The sequence below is a fragment of the Choristoneura fumiferana genome, chromosome 5 (assembly GCF_025370935.1).
Source record: "Choristoneura fumiferana chromosome 5, NRCan_CFum_1, whole genome shotgun sequence".
In the NCBI taxonomy this organism is placed as follows: Eukaryota; Metazoa; Arthropoda; class Insecta; order Lepidoptera; family Tortricidae; genus Choristoneura; species Choristoneura fumiferana.
In genome coordinates, this window is record NC_133476.1 from 16,656,008 (window position 1) to 16,681,953 (window position 25,946).

At 35.8% G+C, this 25,946-nt stretch overlaps 3 protein-coding genes across 4 annotated transcripts in view; 2 read left to right on the top strand and 1 right to left on the bottom strand.

Annotated features, from left to right (window-relative positions):
• Positions 1-25,946, bottom strand: part of Cen (cerebellar degeneration-related protein 2-like) — a 93,902-nt gene that overhangs the window by 54,126 nt on the left and 13,830 nt on the right. The window lies entirely within an intron of this gene.
• Positions 11,212-13,748, top strand: LOC141427823 (uncharacterized). The gene is made up of 2 exons (XM_074087412.1): positions 11,212-11,374; positions 11,755-13,748. The coding sequence occupies exons 1-2, from the start codon at positions 11,365-11,367 to the stop codon at positions 12,141-12,143; spliced, it is 399 nt and encodes a 132-aa protein (XP_073943513.1). The 5' UTR covers positions 11,212-11,364; the 3' UTR covers positions 12,144-13,748.
• LOC141427824 (uncharacterized) lies at positions 14,995-17,432 on the top strand. 2 transcript variants are annotated; one of them, XR_012451369.1, is made up of 2 exons: positions 14,995-15,076; positions 15,535-17,432. XR_012451369.1 is itself a non-coding variant. In XM_074087413.1 (2 exons), exons 1-2 carry the CDS (start codon positions 15,046-15,048, stop codon positions 15,981-15,983), a joined length of 330 nt encoding a protein of 109 aa, XP_073943514.1. In that variant the 5' UTR covers positions 15,006-15,045; the 3' UTR covers positions 15,984-17,432. The 2 variants fall into 2 exon arrangements, 1 of the variants encoding a protein (XP_073943514.1); XM_074087413.1 differs by having other exon boundaries at positions 15,006-15,076; positions 15,685-17,432.

The following is a 25,946-nucleotide window of genomic DNA, read 5'->3' on the forward strand; positions in this document are numbered from 1 at the left end:
AAAATGGTACAATAAAAAACTCCAAAAAAGTGGGGGTGATTTTTTTTTCTCATCGATCCTTGTATTGTGTGGTATCGTTGGATTGGTCTTTAACCATTAGGGGGTTGCTAGAACGATTTTTCGATTCAGTGATTTGTTTGCAAAATATTCAACTTTAGTGCAAATATTCATTAAAATCGAGCGTCCCCCCCCCTCTAAAATTTAAACCGGTGGGTGAAAAAATTTGACAAGGATGGCAGTAAATATATCAAACTTACAAGGAAAACTATAACGGTTAAGTTTTCTTGAGAATTATTAGTAGTATGTCCTTTCATATCATAGGGAGGGTTGTCTATTTTGAATATTGAATTTGAATTTAAAAAAATATTACTTGATTTTTTCGTAACGGCTACGGAACCCTATCCTGGGCGTGTCCGACACGCACTTGGCCGGTTTTTAGAGCTAAGTGTGGCCCCCTCCACAAGCTAAGCCGTTCGCTTGAAAGTACGGAACCCTCTCCACGCGAGTTAACTCGCGCTTGTTCGGTTTTTCCTTATGAGGTATGAAACCCTAAAAACACTTATTTAAAATTTATCAAATAAATAATAAGTTCAATGTGCTATTGTACGAAAACAATAAAACATCAATGCCGTAATATTATATAAGTAATTTTTTCAAGCCGCGAAACAATAGCTAATAGTTCATTAGAACAATGGTAGTGATCTAGGAACCGACATTTGCAATTGTTCGTAAATGACCGTAGATTTGATAAGAAAATGGGATTATAGTGCAGTAGGTGTAGGCTTTATAGGAACACGGTGCTTAGTTACCTGAAATTAGGAGGGGTCGAGGGTTGTGTGAGTGCAACATATGGGGCAGTATAGCTAAAACTTGAAGGGTATCGCTTAAAATAAAAAGAGTTGAATTCTAGTCGCCCCACATTTTTATGGGCGCAAAAACACTGGCTAACCCTCACAGGAATGGATCCAAAAAGTAATGGGAGCGGGGAGTAAAAGGACATGTGACGTGACACGACATACTTTATTACCTACTTACAGATTCCGCAAGTGAAATTACTAATTATAAAGGTACCTAGGTACCTAATATCAAGACAGGGAAAACATGTTTTTACTTAGTATGAGAGACACATTGATCCGTTTTTGAATTATTATGTAGAGCATGGAAAATAGACAAGTACCTATTGCACTTCATTTGTATAAATACCGTGACTGGAGCCGGCTGATGGGTAGTTTGAAGAGACAAACGTACCTGAAACAAAATAAAAATATGCCATTATTAAACGTCATATCCATCCATCACAGCACAGACCTCCTGTCAGAATAAGAGGGCTTGGACCGTAGTTTCCACGCGGCAAACAGGAAGTCATATCAATATACTAGAAAATGACAGATTTCACGCATTTAGAAACAGGGACGTCCCTTCAAAAATTAAGTTTTAAATATTAATGGAGCATGAGAACATGACGACTTTTGTCTGTAATTTCCCTTTAAAGTTCGTTCCCAAACGAACTCGTGCAGCCATAAATATCCAATGTGTCGATTCCAGATCTACTTGAGTTATTGCTCCCACTCGGGCGTTGTCTAGGTCTGACTGCTTTTCGACTTTCTTCGCCATGTTAGGCTCCGTTCAAAGACCTATAACTACAATTGACCATTTATTTCTGTCCACAATCCCCTACGTATTGTCCCGTCTATCAAATAAGCGAAAGGTGTAGTTATCCATTGAAAGTTACAATATCATGTGTATCGTAAGTGGTTGAGGAAAGTTTTAGCCCTAACACGTGGTGGTTAGCATCGTGATGTGATTTCGTTACGTACAGTCGTCGCGTATAAAAAACCAACGGTAATACATGACATGTGTTACTCGCATCGTATTACGAGATGTGAAATAAGCAGGTACTCTTGCGCGATTACAAAACTGTATCGTATCGGTTTTGACATGCAAATTAATTGAAGGAGACCTGTGGTTTAGCGTTCGACTTTGTGAAAATGTACTATTATGTGGGAGGTGATTCAACACGCACTGTACATACATCTAGATCCATACGATTAGAGAAATTATACCGTGTTTACATAGACGATGTGTTAAAATAGCGCCATTTAGTTACGTGCTCTTGATCATATGCTTCAACATTGCATGACACATGTAATTTTAGATACGTCGCAGGATAAGAGTGATTTACAATACGAAACAAAATATTCTTTATTGAACACCACAAATCAATCCAATAAGTTCACAAAAAGATAAAATGCTGGGTAAAAAAGAAGTGGTCTAATCATTTGAAAGCGATCTATTTCAGATAGCCATTTATATATACATAGAAACTAGTGCAGTCAGTGCAAAGATACGACTTTATGCACTTCACATTAAGGTCGTGTATACAAATATTTTAACTTCAGCCGTGTCGCGATGTCGATAACTTTGCACATGACTGTACCTAACCTACATATATTTACGTCAAAGTAGGTACAGACAACTACAAAGAGATGTTAATCTTACAAATTTATGTAACTTTTCACATGCCATAATTGATTACCCTTGGTCGGTGTCATTTCCAGTAACAACAAAACCTTACATTATCATCGACACGTTTACACATCTCTTTGTAGTTGACTGTACATATAGGCCACCTAAAAATGATTATATGCCCGGCTGTCGGTTCTTTTCTACTGTCTACCTATTTATCGTGAAATTTTGTGGGCAAGTACTAAATGATTTATGTTTTTTATTATTTTTCAAAATGGTGAAGCCAAAGGGGCTTTATACGGTAGGTACCTAGGCACTTACACAGTAAACATTTATTCAGTTTTAAGCTGTGTTTAAAACTGTGCTTTAGCACAGTGTCATTTGACAAGTTTAACAAACTTAAATGGACGGAGGATGGATGGACGGATGGTGGGATGGACTTGGATGGATGGAATGGAATTCGCTCCCGTCGTCTGTACTTCCGGATAAATACAATCTAGGGCTCTTCAAGGCTAGAGTGAATAGGCTGTTACTGAACCAGAGATATACTTACACAGGTGAGATAGGGGTCAATCACAGTCACTTATTATGTAAAAAAAACCGGCCACGAGCGTGTCGGTCACGCCCGAAATAGGGTTCCGTAGCCATTCCGAAAAAACTAAGTAAGGAATGTTCTAATGATGAATCCTTTTACAGGCGCTACTGGTAGGCACATACAAAGCGAACTATCGTAAAACATCTGAATTGGGATGCACCAAAAAAAATAACCTGTAGTTTTTATTTTATTTTTGGACAGAATAGGATATTTTAAGATACCATTTTCATTGTTTTTGAATTTGGATGAGTATTTAATACGCTGGATGACGTCACAGTGAGACAGCCACGTTCCATTGCCTAGAAAAATTCAGAAGCACGGCTTAGGGTCCTAAATGAACCATGACAAATAGTTTTATTTATTTCTCTTCTTATAGCTTCGATTATTCCTATGTTTGTTTAATGGTGTGATAGTAAATAGATATTTTTATTTAAATCTGATATTTCAATTACTTTGTATTTACTTGTAACATAGTAATTTAATAATATAATTTGTAAAAATACATTGGAAATACTCGTATACAATTCGGACTTTACGATAAATGACAAGTGTTTAAAGCCGGGTGCGCATCATGTGACTAAAGTTCTATCTTTGTCACTCTTTGCTATTATAAGCAGGACTGCAACATTTCAAACTGTCAATTTGCTTAAGAGTGTAGACCTGCTTTATAACTGCCTTTGTGACGAGACACTGCAGGGGTCAAATGAGGGTCATTACTTAAATTTTGTTTATTTAATTCAGTTTATCACATTTTTGGAATCTGATTTCTGAAAACGCTTCACAAAGACTAAATGGTTTTTTGATTTATTATATGTTGTCAAAAATTGGGACATCCCAATTGCTTTCACAGCACATCGCGACTCCACGATGCAGTATTTGTACCTACCTACCGATGGCTCCAGCTTTGACACAAAAGAAAGCGAGTGAAACTGTTAATGTTATACAGCATAACAATGTTCAGCTTTTGGATCGATTTGAATCAAATGTATGGGCAAATAAATCAGCATCAATCATAGTTGGCGGATAATAACATCACTATTTCACATGACGTATGAGAACGACTCGCACGCATCGCTACCATCACTCCACAATTGAATGGGCATAAATAAAGAGCTATAACCGTTTCACGCGGCGCTTATATTTTAACCAAACCGTAGTAATTGCGTTAACTGCGAGCGCAAGCAAGAAAGTGAAATTTTAAAGAATGTAAATTGGTGAAATTGTATCTCAAATTTTTACTATTAATGCCACATGTGAATTAAATTCGCTTTCAATTACTATAAAGGTTTGATTTACGTCAAAAATGCCATAATAGTGAGTTATTTGGGTGATTACCATATTTGCCTGATGGTTACGTAACACTTCATTTACTCAATGTGGTTTCTTTAATTAAAAGTTAGCAATGAAAATAAAACTTGCCTGTCTATCTTTATACACATAAAAGAGTAAAATTTGACTGGCTGACTGAATAACAGAAAATGTAGAGCATAAAAAAACTGGATATAGAGATCTTTCAATTTAAAGTACTGTGTGACCCAGATATAATTATTAGGCTGAGATATACGGGTTGCATGTATTAGTAATCGAGATATGTTCGAAACACTTCGGCTTCACTTCGGGCATATATCGCCTCGCCTCGACTACTAATACTAGAGTGACCCGTATAATTTTAATAATATAAAGTGAGAGATTTTTTATTTAGCAGACGTATTCCTTGAAGATCATAAAAAGATGCTCTAAGAAGGGATTTTAAGAAATTTCTACGGAATATCATGTAAAGATTCTGATATCTACAAACAAAGCGTAATTCGAAAAGTTTTTTTATTTATCTACTGATATACGTATATGTTACAGGTAACTAAAACTACATACAAACTAAACTTATAAATAAAAAAGTTGCCCAAAATCACTGCCAGGTGGTAAGGTGCCCGAAGGCTGGCAGCATTGCCACGCTGTATGGCAATGCTTAGTCTTTGTGCTAAGAAAAAGCCAGCCCTCTGGTCACCCGAAGCCGCAATTAATTTTGACGACAGTAATTTAAAAATATTAGATGCACTGCAGCGTAATTCTGGCTCCCATTCATAGTTTCTGCTAAGTATTTTGTAATCCGGAAAGTGAGTTCCAAATTCAAGTTCTAGGCTAATTTCGACCAGTTTAAAACCTCACTCACGTCTCAAACACGACCGTGTGACACAAAACATCCTCAAACTAATTTATTCTTTCTTACGATGGCCGAAAGTCTAAATAAACTACGAAACGAAGGTATGCCAGCTATGCCAAAATGTGTGTAGGAGTTGTTCCAACGGTCACTCATGTGAATACGCGAGTTCTTCGCAGAACGCGTACGGTACACGAATTTTAATCAAAAGATCTGTTATTTATACTGAATTGATATCGTTTGCTCAGCAGTGGGACAGAATAGGCTAACAATATTAATAATAATGATGCCAGTTTAAATGTCTAACCGAAACTAGTACTGCAAACAAAACCGAAATAAAAACCGAACTCGGAGATTTTAGTGAATATTTTATGGACAGGACATGCATGACATGCTTGGCAGAGCCACTCTCGAACGTCCCATAAAGCCCAGAATCCAGTTTCAGGTTCAATCCTTCCTGCAAACCGAAAGTCCTGTTGGATGCTAGCCAGTTTCACGTTACATATAGGTAGGCTGGCTTATTTAACTGCATAGTACATAACAATACTAACAGATCATTGCTCATTTTATAAGCGGCAATAGATCTCAATTTCTCCGGTGCCTTATTTAGATTACTGTTCCTATTTAGGACCATTACATAGAGTACCTATTAAGTTATCTTGATTTGTTCGCTCAATAGTTTTCGCATTTATCAAGTCCTTATGCGGAAGTGCTCTCTACTGGCCGGCTGCGTTCCTTCCGCAACATTACAGCCAGTTGCATGTTAAGATATTGTGAACTCGCTCAATACTTAGCCGTAGATAGGAACGTTCTGACTTTCTATGCGTTTGCATGTAAATCTTTGTATCTACGACAATTTGTATGCCCTTTAAAATTGGGTTCATTGGAGTTACGACGTCTCCGTTCTTTAAGTTAATAGCGATTTCGTGGGCAAGGTGTGTGTAGTTTTTGATTGTGCCCACGCGTTGTGTCACGTTGGGTTTTAGATACGTGGGTTTATCAACGTATCTAGTTTTATATCAGCTGCTCTTCTTATGGCGAGTAATTATTCGGATGGCGGCTAATCTGTTTTCAAATTTTGCTTAGTTTCTTTAGGCCAGCACAATATCTTTGAACAAAATAACAACGAGCGAGCACTAGGTGCATATGAAATTACATTTTGTATTGGCTCCAATCGTTATGGCAACCTGATTATACGTGACGTGATCTTGTTGATTAACATTGAAAGTTCAAATAAGAAGGACATGTAAAAGGTCGTGGCAAAATAGTTTAGCAATTATGTTCGGATGATATTTATTTACTTAGTCGCTTCTGCTAAAATGAACTAAGACTGAAAACCATAAGCAGTCCGGGTGCACTTCTAATGAAACTTATACAACATCTTTGCTTTAGGAGCAATTGTTTCAAGACATTTTTTTTCATCATTATCCTTTAAAAAATATAAGATTAACACACAAACGATAGATGATGATACGAGTAGAAAGACACTTTATTGTGCATGAAGCAAGAAATACAGAAATCACATACGCATGTAGGTATTAGTTGATTAAAGCCCTAGTGCCTAGCAGTATTTTTTATACTGCTTAAAAGTAAACCAAAAATACCGGTACTAAAGCGGAATAGAACAACCGCTATTTTTGGTACCAGTCTGAGGTCCTGACGGGAGTATAATAAAATTTGACCCGAGCGGTTACAACGCTCAAAAACTATTCGTAAGAGCGATGAAGATGTACTTTATAGTCATCTTTGTAAGCAACAGAGATATATTAACCGAACCCGATTTCCAAATATTCAGCGAATGTCTTACTAGTATTACATAACGAGATCAACGTGGGAATAATCGAACGGAACTCCCGATCGACACCTGTTCCCGAACAATGCCGCTGTTCATAATCTCGCGTTCACTTTCTGCGCCCACGCAGCTCGTTAACATTTTGGAGAATCGAACGCGAATCGTGACCGGACGAGATCGTTCCCTTTCAAACGTCACGAGCTAGCACCTCGTTATCAGGATAAGCGATTTGAATCGCAAGTTTACGGAATAGTGACGTTACGAGACGCCACTGTTGGTTTTCCTCGGAAACGGCTTTTGACTCGTTCTTTCAACCGACCAATGGCTTTGATGATATTATTCATGTAAAAGCTTATAATGACAAAGTCTCGAAAGAATAATGGACAAAACTCATATCAATATGTATGTATATGATGCAATGCAAATTACTCTAAAAGTTTTGACTAACTGAAGAGCTAAATGACGCACAATTTATACTCTTACTATTATTTTTAAACTATTTGTTTCGGCATGTACCTCACTGAAACGCTTGCCACACCACTGTCTGCATCAATTATCAACAAAGTCAAAAAAAAGCGCATTAAGCGACATATCAAGTCATGTGATCGTTCGTACTTTTTATCGGCCGCAGGCTGAAAATCAACGCTGCAAGTTTCTTTTCCTCGCAGCTTATGCTGAGCCTGAGCCCATTGCCACTTGATTACGTGTAATTGTTTTTTTTATTGTGTAGTCTTATTTTCTGTGGCATTAAATGATATTATTATTATTATTAAGTACTTACTACGATTTAAGCACACAAGCAACGGTAAATAGAATTTATCAAGCCATTGCGAGACTATCACAGGCCTACAAGCAAATGTTTTCACGGTGTGATGGAATCCGTATGCACCAAATACATAAAACATTACTCGAGTGGGTGTGTAATGATTTGCATAACAATAATTTACTAATTTTTACTTTGCATACTAACGAAATTCATAATTTCAATCTGCATACCCTATTCCAACAGTATAAACCTATATAGGTATTCCAAATATGTAGGTATCTTCATTTTTTTTTAAACCAATTATTTCAAAGTCTCTTTCTTCTTCTAAGTCGGACACACTTGGCAAAGTGGTCATGGGCATATTGCTGCCTTCATGATCCTTCTCCACCGGTCTCCACTAGCCGCTTGGCGAAAGCATTCAACCATCTATAATACGGATCGGATTTGATCCTGCGGATTGGTGATCGACCACGTGAGATGTCTGAACATAAAATAATTAAAAAAAATGCATAATGTACATTAAATATAACAATTCAAAGCACAAAATTCAATAATAACACGTAACATGTATCACATCTGACTACCAAATACCATTAACAAGTAAAATTGTGACGCGTGTGTTAAGCACAGTAAAGCAGTGCGTTCTGCTATTCGTGAAGATAAGCTAATAAGACGGTGATAGCAATACAGACGGAACTTACACATGGTTTAACCGCGTGTTGTACTGTGGTCCTCCTACCATCAAGCCAACAATAATTTTATTTGATACATAGACTTGATCTGTTTCCTTCTACAAAAAAATAAACTTAACCTTTTCGGTGAGCTGTTAGCACAGAATTAAATTACAAAACTGCGATGTATCAAAAAGATTTGTTTACACAACAGCATTTATTTGATAAACACTCACCTTTAAGCAAATTATTAATAAAAAGACCAAGCACAAGTCGTGAGTTCATGTTTTGCAACAAATCGTTCTCATAAGCGCACCTTGCTTGCTCTCGATCTATAATGAATAACATGGCCTTTAAAAGGCCGTGATCACTCGAAATTTTGATAAAAATACTTTGACATGGTCAATATTATTATTATAGCAAGCTTCATATCTATGAGAAATAGAAAATAATGCCGGTGTCGTGTTTAGTAGCGTAGTGACTTGACCTACGGCTTCTCAAGCAGAGGTTCATAGTTTCGAACCCGGTCTCGCACCTCTTAGTTCTTTGGAACAGTACTTAATTAAATACCTATAATTCGATCTGAGCTTTTCGGCGAATCAAAAAATGTGAGCGGCAACCTACATCACTTGGGAAGTACTTTTATGTGTATAAAATAAATACGCACTAGTCCCGAAAAAAATTACAATTACTTTGCTCTTTCAATAAATATGTGATATGTAATTCATGGATCGGTCACAGTTTTGTCTCTATTGTCAGTATTCTGCGAATAAGTTGGATATTCATAGAACCAACAAGAGGGGGCGAACGAGCATGCGGGTCACCTGGTGGGAAGCAATCACCGCCGCCCATAGACACCTGTCAACACGAGGGATATCACAGGTGCATTGCCGCATGCCGTTGCGTATATACTACAATTTAACATATAAAAAAATCAAATTAGTTTCATGCTAACCAAGTATTTTTTGTGTATTCCGACTCTGGTTTATATTACCAGTTTTTACCTAATGTCACGACTTGTCAGAGCGCAACAAGCGCCACTTATGATCGTAATATTGTGTTACTTGTGTCATGCGATATTACATTGAGCCACTAGCTACGTCCGCGGACCAAACTCGATACTTTCACAGATGATGGCCTTTGAAACTATATCCCATGACCATTTGCGTCACTGTGCCAGTGTTGCCAACAACTTTACTACGAACTGCGAAGTAAAAACTTGTTTCTCTCGAATAATCATATCAAAAAAGTTCTGGCTGACTGGCTGACGGAAAAATATTATGTCCAGCCCTAATCCTTGGACCCGTTTACATTATTCCAGTCAAATCATTCCAGTAGAAATCGGTCGGTCACAATCCTTAAGTGATCGGTTGTTTTATGCGATAAACACTGCGTTAAACGCAATGCGTTTGACGCCCATCAATTTGCATCAGATAATTTAATTACCAAACATTGTCTTACGCGGTGAGCGCAGCGGCAAACGCATGTTTGGTAATTAGATTGCGTGGATTGTGATTGGTTAGATTAGATGTGCGTCAAACGCATTGCGTTTAACGCAGCGTTTATCGCTTAAAAAAACAGAGCGCTTTACGAGTTTTTTGCAGCCCCATTTAGACTATGCGAGAACTTGCATGCAAGTTTCACTACATTGCGGTAAGTACATATTTCTTTGATCAACTGAATTCATTGTCCTTCAATAGTCTGCGATGTAATGCAACTTGTATGCAAGTTCTTGAATGGTCTAAATGGGGCTTTACACGGTAATCGATCTAGCTCCGCAGTGAAACGATTTTACTGGAATAATGTATGTAAACAGGACCTTGGCTCTAGAAAACTGTAATTTTGTGCAAAGCAACTTTTCATGCAGACAAGATATAAAGACAGATGATTTTTGAGAAATTACCAGTTAATAGGGAGTTCTGCAACCGGAGCGAAGCGAGTAACTTAATTTTGCATTAAAACTAACAGTCCCAAGTACCTAGATAAATAGCTGTAACTTTGGTTTGGAATAACACAAAGGCTACTTTTCTATAAAAGGATCTTAATGTACGCATGTAAAATTCCGAAACCTCAATCACCAACTGTAGAGACTTCTTCATGCAACATTAATGAAGCATGAGATATAATTTTTGAGAATTCACGTACGATTTTCATGACATCCCGGAATTTCAATTCAACTGTCAAATCTAATGATTCACGCTAAAGACTAGTCTAGAACAGGTATAAAATGTATGCATTTGAATAAGGTAAACGTACAAGTGCTCGTCACTGTCCCAATAGTTGGCATCTTTAATCTTATGTCATTAGCAATAGAGGTGATAGCAGGGTGTCGTCTATTGGGCATTAGTGTCGAGCAGTCGGACGTTTACCTTAAAGGTACTTTATTTTTTGGCGTTTTCTCAAGGTTTCTTACATCATTGACACCTGATGATAATAAATTATAAACTTTATTCTTCAACGCCCGAGAATTTAAAATTTCTCAATTTTCTTCACTATTCACAACAAATACCTCTAATAGGTAACCTGACAATACGCGTACTATCGTTCACAATACTGTTAGAAATGAGTTCGTAATCATAAACGATGCCAACTCTCGTAATTATAGTTTACTATAAATTATGAATACCCCATTGTTTTCGTTGCACTCACAATCGATAGTTTTGACTTTATTAAGTTAAACCAGGTTCTAGAAAAGACAATGCTCTTTAACCCGTATAAAGGATAACGTGCTCCTAATGCGATTCAGATCAAGTCCTCCTTTTGGACAGGCAAGTGATTTTTGAGTGTTGGTTCTAAAATTTTTAAAATCTAAAATGAGATTCTGATCTGATTCTCATTTGGAACGTGATGGATCTTTCAATAATACTTCATCGCTTGTATTTGTATTACATCAAGGGTTAAAAAATCTAAATAAAAATGGAATCTGGTAAGTACTATAAAAGTGTCTTCGTAATCTCAAATTGTTTTAACAATCTGCTACTTCATTTTTTATTGAATTGTAATCGATGAAATTTGCGTTATTTGCTTTATTTTGTCTCGTGCTCGTTAATCCTTCTTTAGTTTAAAATGTTTTAATAACTTTAGCGTGGGTAAATTACATGTAACTACTTTGATTGTCATTGTTAAAACAGATCCTTTAATATTACTATTAACTATAATTAAATTGCTAATAACTCGAAAACATCATTTGAAAACAAGGTCAATCGGGAAACATGCATAACATATTTTGATTTAACAGCTGTTTTATTGTTTAAGCAATGTTTAGTTAGAATAATGCTTCTAAATTTTCGTTTTAATTATTTGCAGTTGTTATAACAATGGTAGTTTCATTGTTCATTAAATATGGCACCGGGTTAGACTGCCCGCAGATGTACTTGGCGGCAGGGGACGTATGCGGCACGGATGGCGTGACCTACCCGTCTCTATGTGAATTGGAAATAGCAAGAATCTTCGACAGTGACCTAGACATTCAGTACTTCGGATCGTGCACAACCTTCTGCGACAACCAGTGGAAACCAGTCTGCGGCACAGACTTAAAGACATACCCGAACCTCTGTAAATTAGAATTCGAGGCACGGAAGAATGACAACGTGGATTTCTTGTATTGGGGAGAGTGCGTGCATCCTGTGTCGGCCGATCCGGAAATGGAAAATTACGAAGTGAAAAGAGAAAGTTCAATGAGAAACGGAACGTGATTCTGAAAAAGGTTTTTTCAGCCAAAGTAGATACATTATTACAGGTGTATTGCATGATAACAACAGACTATTAAGGATAAAGTAATTATTGCAAATAACACGTACCGTAAAACGGGGTGAGATGGGATTGCGGGGGGAGTAGGGAATGTAGGGATAGAACTTATATTTTGTGTTTTCACTTGCTACTTAAAATTTCTGGCTCGGCTTACTCTAAAAGTAGTTAAGTTATATTTTTAGACATATTATATCTCCTTTTTTCTGGTAATTTGTTATCGTAATTTTTTTATTTGTTCCTATCCCTTGTGACCCACTACGGGGTGAGCTGGAAATTGCCTATATTTTAGTGTTTGTTGTTTAAACTATGAAACTAAACGACAGGTAGTCATTATTACTAAAATTCATATCACCGGAACATTCTTTATCTATAAAAACCAACTTGCCAATATAAAAATATTTTTATCAAGGTTTGAACTTCAATTGTGTCCCTACTTACCCCATTTTTCGGTACCTAATTATAGGTACAATTTGCTCTTCTTAATAGTGCCACTTCATTGTTGAACGTTACGTTGGCAGTCAGCTCCTTATATCTCCGCCTCTCCGTAAAATCTTATATCCGTATCCTCTCTATTAAATTCTACTGTCTTGATGCCTCTCCACTCCCAATAATGTTACAATTATTCATTAAATAAGTATTCAACGTATAGACTTAATGTCTAAGCTGAATGTCTGAACCTTGGCTGAATTTATTTTTATAATAATACAATGGGATATGGTAAATTGAAAAGTCGTCAAATCTAGTATTTGAGATCATTTGTCTCTTATTTAAGAATGTTGCAATGTAGCCAAAACTTCGATGCACTTTACGTAATACAACTTAGTTCTAATGTATTTTTTAATTTTATGTTGATGTATCTTGTCTATGAATTTTGCCACCTCATATTTCCTTTAAATAACCATCACAGAGCTGGATTTGGTGCTGAAGAGATATAAATAGAAGAAGTAAGGCAATTGTACGAGTGCTCATCATTGTCTTAATAGTTGCCATCCTTTATTTTACGTCCCGAACAATAGCGGTGACAGCAAGGTGTCATCTATTGGTTATTAGCGTGTCGAGCACTGGGACATTTGCCTTAATAAATTGCTGTGCAAAGACTAGTCTTCTCTGATCTTAAATTATTGATACTTACATGTAATTCATTACATTGATCACATCATATCAATGAATTGTACCTAATGATCACATTACATTAGTTAATCTTTACAAGAAATTAAACAAAAATAAATAACATTTAAGCAACAAAATACGCGTATTTTTAATTCATTTAATAGTCATTCCTAGTAACTAAGGTTTTTATTTTCCGTCGAGTTTACCATTTTCAATAACTTTTTTTATAACATGAACGCTAACGGATTCCACGTGTGAATTAAATTATAACTGCGGAACCTAATTGATAAAATTTTAATGGTACTCATGAGTATACTTCGCTTTTTAGCATTAGAAAGAAGGTCTTGACGTGTCTTTTTATTGAAAACGCTTTTGAAAAATAAGTCACAGCAAATATGTAACAATTAGCAAGGACATATGATCATTTACATGCTTTTGGTATCATAAGTACCTAATGGTTACTGTTTTTTTAATAAAAAAAATACATAAGGAATAGAAGCTCCTCCATTTTTAAAGCCGTTAACGCCTTTTTTGACCCCTTTACCTTACCTAAACCTCAACTCAATAATTCCAAAATATACTTTCATACATTTCAAAATAGAATGAGTGTAGCACGCACAAAGTCATTGCGAGATATTTAACTAGTTAAATTTTCCATATTATTCACATATTATTAATGAAACACAACCCAAATTATAAATAACGCGACCAAAGTCTGCTGGAATAAAGGTGGCTATCGTGTTACACAAAAACCAAACAATAGACTGTCAGTCGAGAACAATGGAAATTAACACCTCTAAAGTGACAAATAAATAATTGTATCCGATATTCAAATTCTTTAAATTATATTTAAAGATTTAAGAGTGACACATCAAGTTAAAGTTTTTTCACGACACTGCTCGAAAATGTGGCCATACCCAAAACTGCCTATACAATATGTACATTTAACAGCCGACTCATTTATGGCTCGCAAAACACGACAACAATGTAACATGTTACGAAAACAGGTCGTAGCAATATATGTATTTCATAATACGATACGACTTTTTAGAATATAATTTCTGAATTTAATTCCTGGCGTGCTGAGCTAGCGTGCTGGCGTGCTGGCTGGAGGGGTGACACCATGGTGACACTATTTTTATTTCCTCGCAGTGATCGTGAAAAGCACAATGTTTAGTCTCGGCCAAAAGTACTACGGGTCGGCCTTCAAACTAACTCGTTCATCTATTGCTTACTTTCGTGCCTCCACAACAATGTACTATTTATGTAGTCCTGACTGAATTTATATGATAATTAAATACACAACTCATAACCACTATTTTACGTCCCATCGATCGATAGGGGCCGAACTGGTCTTACAATAAACTTGTAGAGGTTGTTATGTATATGTAATTTCCCACTAGACCCTACTTAGTTCAGATTAGGAATTTTAAATACACGTTTTATTTGAGTTGTAGATGTTCTTATTCAAAGTACACTAACTATTACTACGTTTAATGGTAGTAGAAACTCTATGTGCAAGAGGACTATTCACTTTGGTTTTTACCGCGGTAATTTACAACTATTCTGTAAAAATCCCAATAACCGTATACTTAATGGAATACACGGATTGTCAAGTTCAATTAAAGGTAACAGCGTTTTGAATGATTTTGCACTTATAATATTTTCCAATTATAGGAACATGATGAAAACAAGTAGAAACGAAACTTTTGTTGAGATTAGACGGTTTTCTTCACTATGGCTTTAAGAATATTGTTATTGTCGTTAGGTAAGTTATACATGGTTTTAATTGCAATCGGTTATTTTTTTTTAGTTTAGAAAATCATATATTTTTTTTGGTGCAACCGCTCGAGGCATGAGCGCTATCATTTACTTCAGACGATAATGATGGGAAAAATTGAGGGGAAAAGACGCGTCGGAAGAAGAAAGAAATCGTGGCTCCGAAACATCAGAGAGTGGACTGGTATCGCCAGTGTGGAAGAACTGTTTTCTCTGGCGAGAAATAAGGAGAGATATGCGGAGCTGACAGCCAACCTCCAGTAGTGGAGAGGCACTGCAAGAAGAGAAGAACCGCTCGAACTGCCACTTAAATTAAACGTTATAATTATATTTAGAACAATTTCATTCCACTAGTTGTTACATTTTTTGTTGCTCATAAACTCGTAGGTGCAACTATGTTCATGATTAATATTATTCTGCAAAGTCATCCATCTTTGTTGTTTTCAGTTTCCTTGTTAATGGTACAATTATCAGCAGCAGCATACTTTAAAAAAGACTGTGATGATTCATCTGAACATCTAATCTGTGCTACGAACGGAGTCACTTACTTAAATCTGTGTGAATTCTACCGCGCTAAAAAAATTGATTTTTATATAGAACCCGAGCACAGAGGACCTTGTTTGTGCAGCGTTGCAGAAAAATTCGACTGGGACCCCATCTGTGGTACAAACACTGACTCATATGCAAATTACTGCGAGTACCAAAAAGCGAAGACTTACTTTCTTGGTCTTCAAATACGTCATCGTGACCTGTGTGACGAGTTCTTGAAGAAAGAGGTGTTGTCTTACAGGGAATTGCAGAAACTTGCCAAATGGAAAAACTTCATGCCGAAAGAACTATACGATGATTTTATTAAACGACCTGTCTACCCTGAACCGGGAATGGTAATGGATTAGGGTTCATAATAGGTTATTCACATAGGTAATTAGATTTTTGACATCTTTATTTGACACTTTAGTGATGTGTTTTAATTTGAATGTTTAACGTTACGTTATTGCCCCTTATATTATTGTACCTGCAGATTTTAAAGCGTACATTTCAGTAATAATCACAGTACTATCTACCGGATGGGCCTTTTACAGAAGCAAATAATTAAAACTTAGATCGTACTCGTCAAACTGAAAAACATTCGTTCAGCGACTTTTTAAAATAATTGAGTGTTTAGATTATTTCTTTTTCACTGAAATTAAATAGTACGTATTATCAATGTACGCCAACTTAGGGCATCCTAGAACCCTATTTGTCTGTCACGCTACAAAAGTCAAAAATTTTGCTTTACACTGCTTCTTCGAATAAACTTTACAGTGTAATAAATAAATAAGAAAACATTTTGTAACTTGACATGACTATTAACAGTCACAGTAATACAATAAATTTATATTAAAGTATATTTGAATACAGATCTGACATTTATAAAAAATAAATTATTTTTAAAAGTCGCTACTTATTTAATGTCGTTAGGTTTGACGAGTACGATCTATGTTTTAATTATTTGCTCCTGTTAAAAGGCCCACCCGGTACACCTTTTCCATATTCTCGTTGAGGAATCAGCTCTTGAGCTGGATCTGAAATGTTCTTAAGACTACCTTACGTTATTTAAAAATGCTCCATGATATTATCTTTAGACTGTGATTGAGTTGATAGATAAATAAAGAAAGAAAAAACAAAATACCGACTTTGCTCATGAATTAAGTAGGAATAAACCTTTTATGCGAATGTTCATTCTACATTATTAACATAAATTTCGTAAACACCCCTGCAAACGATGGTGATTCCGACACCCAGCCCACCCACACCATCAATCTACACTCAGCGAAGTGTTGGCGATCTTTGACTCAATCTAGGTCGCCTTGAGTCAATCACATGGATTAACATAACTCAAAGGACACGACCGGCAACAACAGTTTGACTTCAAGACCGAAATTTAAATACAATGCCAGAGTCGGAGCAGGAGTCAGCGTAAGATAAACCTGTCACCTAATGATAACCATCGATGACTAAATATTCGAGAGTGAACCAACGTGACATTTGTATAACATTGTGTGGGGCTGTTGAATAATAGATTAAGATCTCATTACACATTGCAGAACATCGTTCGCGGAACATCTTCTAAATATTTATCGGCGTTGTAAAGGCGGGGTGTTCCAAACCAGCTTTTACGAGTTGGTAAACGAATTGCAGAGATTGTAAAAACGCTTTTATATTCACATTTCTACCTATATAATATACAGGGTGATCAATCCAAATGGCTCAGTAGGAAGAAATCAGAAATTATGAGAGATAGCAAAATCTGTTCTTAGGAACCATGGCTTCGATTTTAGATTTAATAAAAATGGCATTCAAATTTTTTGGACTTAACTCTCATACATAACCGGAAATCGAACCTGGTCAAAATCTCTGTAAAGTATGTTATAAATTCTGCACATTGTTTCGTTGTTATTTTTGATTGTGTAGATCATAAGTGAAAGTAAATACATTTTAGAAGCCTTTATTTAACTTGCAATGTGTGTATGTATAATGTATATGAATGTACAGTACATACGGGTCAAATCTTGCAAGGCGAATTTGACGCACTTCCAGTAGTTGGATTGACTTCAAATCCACGATCCAACACACCCTCTGCTTGAGAGGCCATAGGTCAAACCATTAGGATACCGCCTAGGTAGCCTAAAAAAATATACGAAAATTTTGCTCTTACCGTTATATTGGATTGCGATTTTCTGCGCTTAAGCCTTATTTAGACCATGCAAGAACGCATAGTCTAAATGGGGCTTTATGCTCATGACAGCAACCATAGTATTCACGGATATATCGTAAAACGTAACAGCGTAATGTACTCCTACACTCTTCGGGATTCGACGACCTTAAGCTGCGATTTCCTGCTATTAAAATAACCGCGTTGGCAGAATCATGATACTTAATGGTTGAATGACCAGGAAGTTACTTATGTTTGAAGACATATTTTTAAGTTGCTTTATCCTATCTTCCTTTGTAAAAAAAAATGTCTGTTAGCCAGATTTTTGAACTCGATATACACGTGCCTTCTGATAGAATAATAGGTCATGCTTGTTGGATCAACATGTTTTCATAAACAAAATACCTAATAACTAATGCTTTCACAGATTGGTGATGATGTAAAGATATTTTGAATTCTGATTCACACGTCGAATTCTTTTTTTTACCACTTTTATGAAACTTTAACTGTTGCCCGCGATTCCGTTCACGTAGAATTCGTTTATCACACTCCGCAAGAACTATGGTATTTTACGCGATAAAAACTATCCTATGTCCTTCCTCTGGACACAAACTATCTGTAGGTCATCTATTAGGTAGGTATCATCTAAATCGTTTCGGCCGTTTAGACGTGAAAAGGTAACAAACAAACTTATAAACTTTCTCATTTATAATATTAGTGGCATGAATAAAATGCAAAGTGAAAAAACACCTAGAAAATATTTAGATCAAACGCATGACAGCGTTGACAACCTCGTTGTGTGGCTTTCTTGAGCCCGCGGAACTAATCTGAAAACAATTACAAAGCACCCGGCACTTTGGTTAGAAAGTGCATATAATAGTTACAACAGTCGGAAAGCCTATATAAGTTTATAGAGCTACCTGGTCGATAGGTAAGCTTATTGAGGATGGTAAATAACATTGGACAGTACGTATGAGTATCTATAACAGAATAAATCTAGTATTATGCTGGTATTCGCAGAAGAGAGAGTTAGGTATATAGAATAGGGAATCGACTAATCACTAGCTAAAATCTGCTTCACTCTACAAAGGGGGAAGATGAGACATGAACATATTTAATATAAAGAAAGAAAGAAATACATCTATTCGCAACACAAGACTCAACAATTAAGTACGATAGTATAGATAGTAAGATAGTATGTGTCGTTGCGGTTGTGAATCGGACACTCAAAAAAAAAAAAGAATATCAGAAGAAGGCACTCTTAATATGAGCTGATTACTCAGCTGGTCACGATTTAGAATGGGTCCCGACTCCAACTGTTGAACTTTAAGTTACTTAACCCATTTTAGACCACTAGACTATCAATTCGTTTTTTTATGTTTATTACCTCAGAACTTAGTCAAGGAACAATGACTGGAACCGGCCCGACAATGATTTTTCAATAGCCGTTTTTCTATGAGAATTACAAACTCAACTAATATCTATTGCAATTCACCGCTATCTTTATACAATGCTTTATTTAACCCTCCTTCAGGCAGTTGGGTTAAAAAGAATCCCATACGTGGCCTTAGGAATATTGAGTGAATGTTAAGGTAATTACAATTGATTACCTTGATCATTGTAATTTATTGAATGAGGAAAGAGGTCCAATAGCAATTAGTAACCATAATTGTAATTTCTACATCTACTAAGAATGCGATGGGCAAATATAATGTAAAACTGGCAGCAATATGTACAAATGTATTGTATGATCTGAGATTAATACCTATAAGGTATTTAAAATGTCAAGTACTCAACTTACGCGTATTATTTTTCAAGCCATATTTACGTTGAAATATGTTTTCTGTAATAAATATTCGTATTAAATGCAGCATGCCTACCTATCAAATACAATTTGGGTAGATAAACAAATATTGTTTTGTACAAAAGCCTAATTGTTCAAGTATAAAATAATACCTAAAGTTTTATTGCTCTAACACTTTAAGTATTTATAAATTAATGATAAATGGATTCTAATTGTCGTTGCCTTCAAATTAATTGCCTAGTTAAATTGCATTGTATTAACACCGCATGATTAATTTCAATTCTAGATCTTAACGTAGGAATAAACATAAACACCCTTATTTTACATTTTAATTTTAATTAATCTATAATTTATGTCGAATTCTCATTGAACTCGACTCGATTGACTTCCACATTATTTTTTGATGCCATGGTGTGAAAAGGTACAAGATTAACGATAGCAACAGATGTGTCATTATTAAGTTTAATCTAATCATCTATATTCGACGGAATGCGCTAACACTCCATTAGCTTCCGTTTCTAATTTCACATCCGTTTTATTTTTCTTTCAAGTGTTAGCAAAATGAGTTTTTCGTAATAGTTTTTGTTCAAAAAAGTTTGGTTATGGTTTTCGCATGTCATGTTTACAAAAGTCCATGTCCCTTTGCATGTTTCTTTGGTTTCTTTGAAAACAATTTGCTCTGCTTATAAATTCAATTTTAACAAAAGATAAACACCGAGGGCTAAAGCCCTTCTGAATTTGTTTAAAGTATCAGTTCTGCTTTCAAACCAGTATTTTCAAAAGCCAGTAGGTCACATATTTGTTTGGTACTTCGGCTAGTACTGTCGGCATTAGTTTCCGTTCTAAAGACACACATTATACTTCACTGCTGGCCCACATTGAACTTGACAGGTGCCGAGGCTTTGCGGACAAAAGGTAAGTTCAAGTTAATGTGATGGACATTCTTTCTCTGGCCACAGAACACTGAGCTATGCATTATTAAACGAGCAAAAAACGCACCTTACTTTAACCACAAGAGAGATCAAATCGGCTATCGCAGAAGGGGATACTTATTACAAGGAGCTCAGCAATGCTGGTCAATATGAAGATAAGATTATAGGCGTGACGGATTCACTTTGTTTTAATGTTGGCTGACTTGTAGTAAATTTTCTCTTGGTTAGTGGGTAACTGTTTTCTGTTCGATGCACGTACATAAAAGGCAAAACTATTTTGTTAAGATATACTACTATTATCATTTTTGTCGCATTATTTGTTCATGTACCCACTATTGAATTGGGCTCCACAGAAAACCAGCGTTACTGCACATAATGTGCGGCAACAAATGCTGAGTGGAGACCCTTTTTGGTATCCTGCCGTGTCACCTAGTAACATAGTTTTAGTGCTAGTTCTAGTCTTAGTTTTAGGTGGTACTTTTTGGAGCCAAAATAAACTTTTCTTTCTTTCTTTCTATTATTTGTTCTGTGGTTACAGCAAGAATGGCTTCTTAATTGCTTGTAATTGCGAGATTTCACACGGTTTTAGAAATAGAACTAATTAAAGAAATTAATTGGCAAAATCGATCAGTGTAATTCTATACCAGATATCTTATTTAGCATTGTGTTTTAATTACAGCATTTAGGTGGTAATCGTGGTGTAATGCGATCAGTATTACATAGTCGTGAGAATCGTTGACAATATAATAATTAAATTATTATGGAACCTTTGTGTAAGTGTGTGAATGTAGCGTTAAGTTTGTATTCTTGTATCGCGATGAACCAAAAATGTCATCAATGTAGCACAGATTGTAACTAAAGTATGTGACAATGAAAAATTAAAGATCATCCGATAACAGGGATACTTTGGATGAACAATACTTGGCCTCTTCAGTGTTATTGTCTAAGGCAAAGGCAATTAATCTAAGTTGCGAGATACGCTCAGATAAAGAATAGAATAAGTGTTGATTACTGTTTTAACACCAACTTTAGGGTTTTTGTGCAATGGTGTCTCAAGCAGGCAATGATTTTTCACACGGATTTAAATATTCGTTATTGCAAAGCAACGAGAGGTGTTTCGCAGGTGGAAGGTTCAGCTGCTGTATTCCAATGAGAGGAGGATAACAACCGAAAAAATAACTGGCAGATGAAAATATATTCTATGTTAGCCTATCTGATGGTGACGTATCTACAATCTCTTTAGTGGCGCGCAATTGACAATATTTCATTTTTTTAACACCTGTAAATTACTACAGGAATCGAAAGAGTTTTGCCTCCTGAACATGGGAAAATATTTACTATAATTGATTTCTCCATATTTAAAAAAATACAAAAAAAACTGAATTTGCCAACACTACCACAGAATACACATATGATTCCTTTGCCTTTTTCACCAGAAAAAGGAGCTCATAATTTTGACAACTTCTACGTCAGATTTACGCAAGACAAAAGTAATGGATCTATTGTGTGGTAGTTTTGGAGTTATGCCCTTTTAGAATAAGCACATCTTATAAAAATTTTAAAAATATCAGCGTCTTTCTCTTTCCAACCAGAATACAGAGAACGAATCAAATTATAGTCTTAGAAATATGAAATCTTGTCAATTGTTTATATGCAGGGTGGTTGGTTACCCTAAGGGTGCCCACTTGCTCGTTTCTCAACTAGTCAAAAAATATATGCCGAGCGTAGCCAAGGTCAATATAATATTAATATAGTGTTTTGATAATTTCGGAGGGGGGGGGGACCCTTCCCGCCCTAGCGCTAGTTACCCCCGAGAAAAAAATGCCCTCCACATTTGAACCAGTTTTTTAGTCGTCATATACATACATATAAGATAGATGGGTACATAATGTAAAACTACCTATAGGTAGGTATAGCTGCCAGCCTGTAGCAGTAGTATTTCTAAGTGTATGTTCCAAGAACCGATTTTACTCAATAATCATTGAACTTTGAACGAGGAAGAAATTACTAAGATAGGATGTGGTTATGTATTAACATTATTATCTATGTTGCGAAATTATAATCAAATGTATCCAATGGAAGGAGAGGTGGAACGATTTCCATACTAATGTATTAACACAATCATGTGCGCTTGAAAGAATAATTTGAAATTAAAATCACATCTGTTGACTTTTATTTTGTTCTTTATTTGAGGCATTTTTTATTTACCTAAAGAAAGCTTTTGATTAATAGCTTAATCTAAATGATTATTTTTGTTATTTTTTGTCAATATGTGAGTGGACGGCGACAGTATCGTACGGCAACGGCTCGGTTAGTAGTGTGTGTTTCAGCTACGTTGTCAACTCGCTGACAATTCGATGCTAAGCGACGTTGCCAGATTTCGTTTGATTTGTCTGATCAAAATCACATAATTACCATTTTGAAGCTCGTTTAACTTTTTTTTTAAATATTTTTACTGGCCATAGGTACAAAGTCCGTCAATCAAAAGACTGAAGTGCAACCAACAAATGCATTGCCAATTCTTTGGATTTCCGACAGAAATTAGGAAGAAAATCACATAACATGAACGTATTAACAAATAAGTACGGAAAATTGCATTAACGGATTATAAATTAGTAGTGATAAAATCAGATAAAGGCTGCATGGCTTGTGGCTTTTTCCATAAATAAAAAAAAACATCAAGTCAAATGTCAAATTCGTCAAGTCATCATTTTTTGTTCGTTTGTTGTCATTGGTTGTCATGACATTTTAAACTAATGGAGTATTTTTTTCCTAAATTAAATTATCGCAATTTGTCCTCGAAATTGGCGGGATTATCATTATCTATAATCTATAATGTGAATGCAGTTATATTTTCAAGCATTGAACTGAATTATAATTCACATTGGAAACTATGAAGCCACGAACTTTGCGAAAAAGTTACCTACATAAAGCATCAATACTCTGGTCTCGAAAAAGACGCATTATAAGGAAATTAAAAAGTAAGTACAGTAGAGGCTGAGTACAACATACAACTTCCACCACCCCCGTGGGTACCGTAGGAATCGGCTGAGGGATAATATCAGAAGATGGGCAGCAGCGTTTTCCAAGCAACCCCACATCATATACTACGCTCGCCAACCCGCTTATCAATCGTGGCGAGTATTGGCAACACGGGAAAATATGGGGGAGGCCTAAAGTCTCTGTTTCCATGACTGTTTTTTTTTCAATTCCCTAGCCCCTTGGTAGCGGACTAACTTTTGAGCCTCATATCTCGGTAATTTTGGAGTTCAGAGAAAAGTTCATTTGACAAAATATGCTTCTTCAAAATATGTTTTATTTTCATAATAAAATATTTAATTACAGAGTGAAAAACACTGTCATAACATACATTGTCGGCTGGTAAGCTGTGTATGAGTCTGGCACAAGACTGGAAAAGTGGCGTGAAAATGCAAGAGGCACTCAGCAGTGGTTGTATGTGGGCTAATTTAATTGACTGATTTAAATAAATAAATAAAAACTGACTTAGTGATGGACTTTTTTTATTTGTTGTTCAATAGAGCCTTCGATTACTACCCAACCAATTAAATTTGAAATAAAAATAAACAAGTCTAATTTCATATTTTCACGTGTTTTTCGTTGAAGGAAAATATCGTGAAGAAACGTACACACACCTGCTAAATAATTAATGGTGTGTGCTATATTTCAATTCACACTGGGCCTGCGTTGAAAATAACGCCCAAGCCCTCATTGTGAGAGGAGGCCTGTGTATGTAGGTATGTATAGGGATAATGATTATGACTAATTTTCTCATAGTATGTAAACTGTATTGTAAATGAAAAATAAATAAACAATCGTTGAGTTACGATCAAGGAAACTGAGTCACGTACCAGGGTACCTATGTGCTATGTAGGGAACCTATGTGCTACTAATGTCATGTTGACATCCCATACACCTGCCAAAAAAATCACAGCGCAATTGAATATGAAAAGGTTCCACTTGGGTTCCACTCTGGTACGTGATTCGGTTTCCTTGACTTTGTAAAGGCGAACTTATCCCTCGAAGGGATCTCTACCAAGCAACCCTTGAGTGGATGTGAGGAATTATAAGTCTCATAGTACTTACTGTAGTTGTGCTGTGCATATTCAGATTTACCTAAAATTTTTAAAAAAATGTTTGTGCCTAAATTAGGTCTTATAAATTTTTAGCTACACATTTCAATAAATATTAACATCATTAACTAAGAACAATAAAAAAAAAAACAAAAAAAAAACTAAATCTTACAACGGGTTTGAACCCTAACTTCCTAAGCTGTGGGTAGGGTAAACTCTAGCCTTATGCAACTAGGCCAATCTGCTCTTTGATCATGAGAGCGAAATTAACAAAGACTTCTGTTTACAACAAATTACAAGCATGTGTGCGAAAATATCTCAGTCGAAACTGCAGCGATCAAGTAAAAGTATTTTCTAAATTAAAATACATCTGAAACTTGGTAGGATATATCACAAATTTCACGCTATTGGCGGTATTTACATTATTTTATAAAAATATCCATGATTTCATTCCTAAAAAAAATAAAATACGTGGAATTTGCACACTAACGTCATCTACTGGCGCTGTAGTGCCTAGCTGACCGTGACAAACGACCTTAAGTCAAAGTTAAAAGTCATATTTCGATGGCCAAACTTCACAAAAAAATACTTCATAGATGTGTTTTTCCTTCACGGAAAAGCTCATGGTATTTTGAATTCATTTTCGCAGTGAAATCACTCGTAACACTTTCATAGCACTTTTAGTGTTCTTGAAAAAAACTGACTTTCTCCAGTTGTATATGTGCTAGAATAAAGTACCCAGGCTGTGTGAAGCAATCACAGACTTCGGTCTGTGGTCTGTGGAAGCAACTTTGTAGTAAAGAGTGAAAGATCGGGTTCGTCGGCAAGATATAAGACGAGGCAGCTGAAAATAATTACCACGCTAGCTTCGTCCATCATCAATGACCACAAATTCATATATGTGATATAGGATAGGACCTATAAGTATATAGAGACTCGTAAAAAAATCACCATCCCAGCAATCATTACCCCAACTTGCTAGAGAAATGCTTAACAATGGCTAGTAAGTTAATATACGTATACCAGTGTAATATCGAGTGGTAATTCCGATCGAGTATGAATTAATTCATACAAAAATATGCAAAAATCTATTATTTTTATGATACCCTCTAGAAGTGAAAAATCACTTAATAAATTGTTACAGTCAATCTCACAACTAAATAATTTAACCCCTAATACTTTATCACATAAACAACAGTACTATGGAGCAGTTTGACAATTATCATCAGAATAATATATTGGGACAAATTACACCAATTACATGTTTTAAAATACCAACAGTGACAGATTTCAGCTATTTTCCCACCCTTACTGTCACACTGTGATTCGTTGGGAAT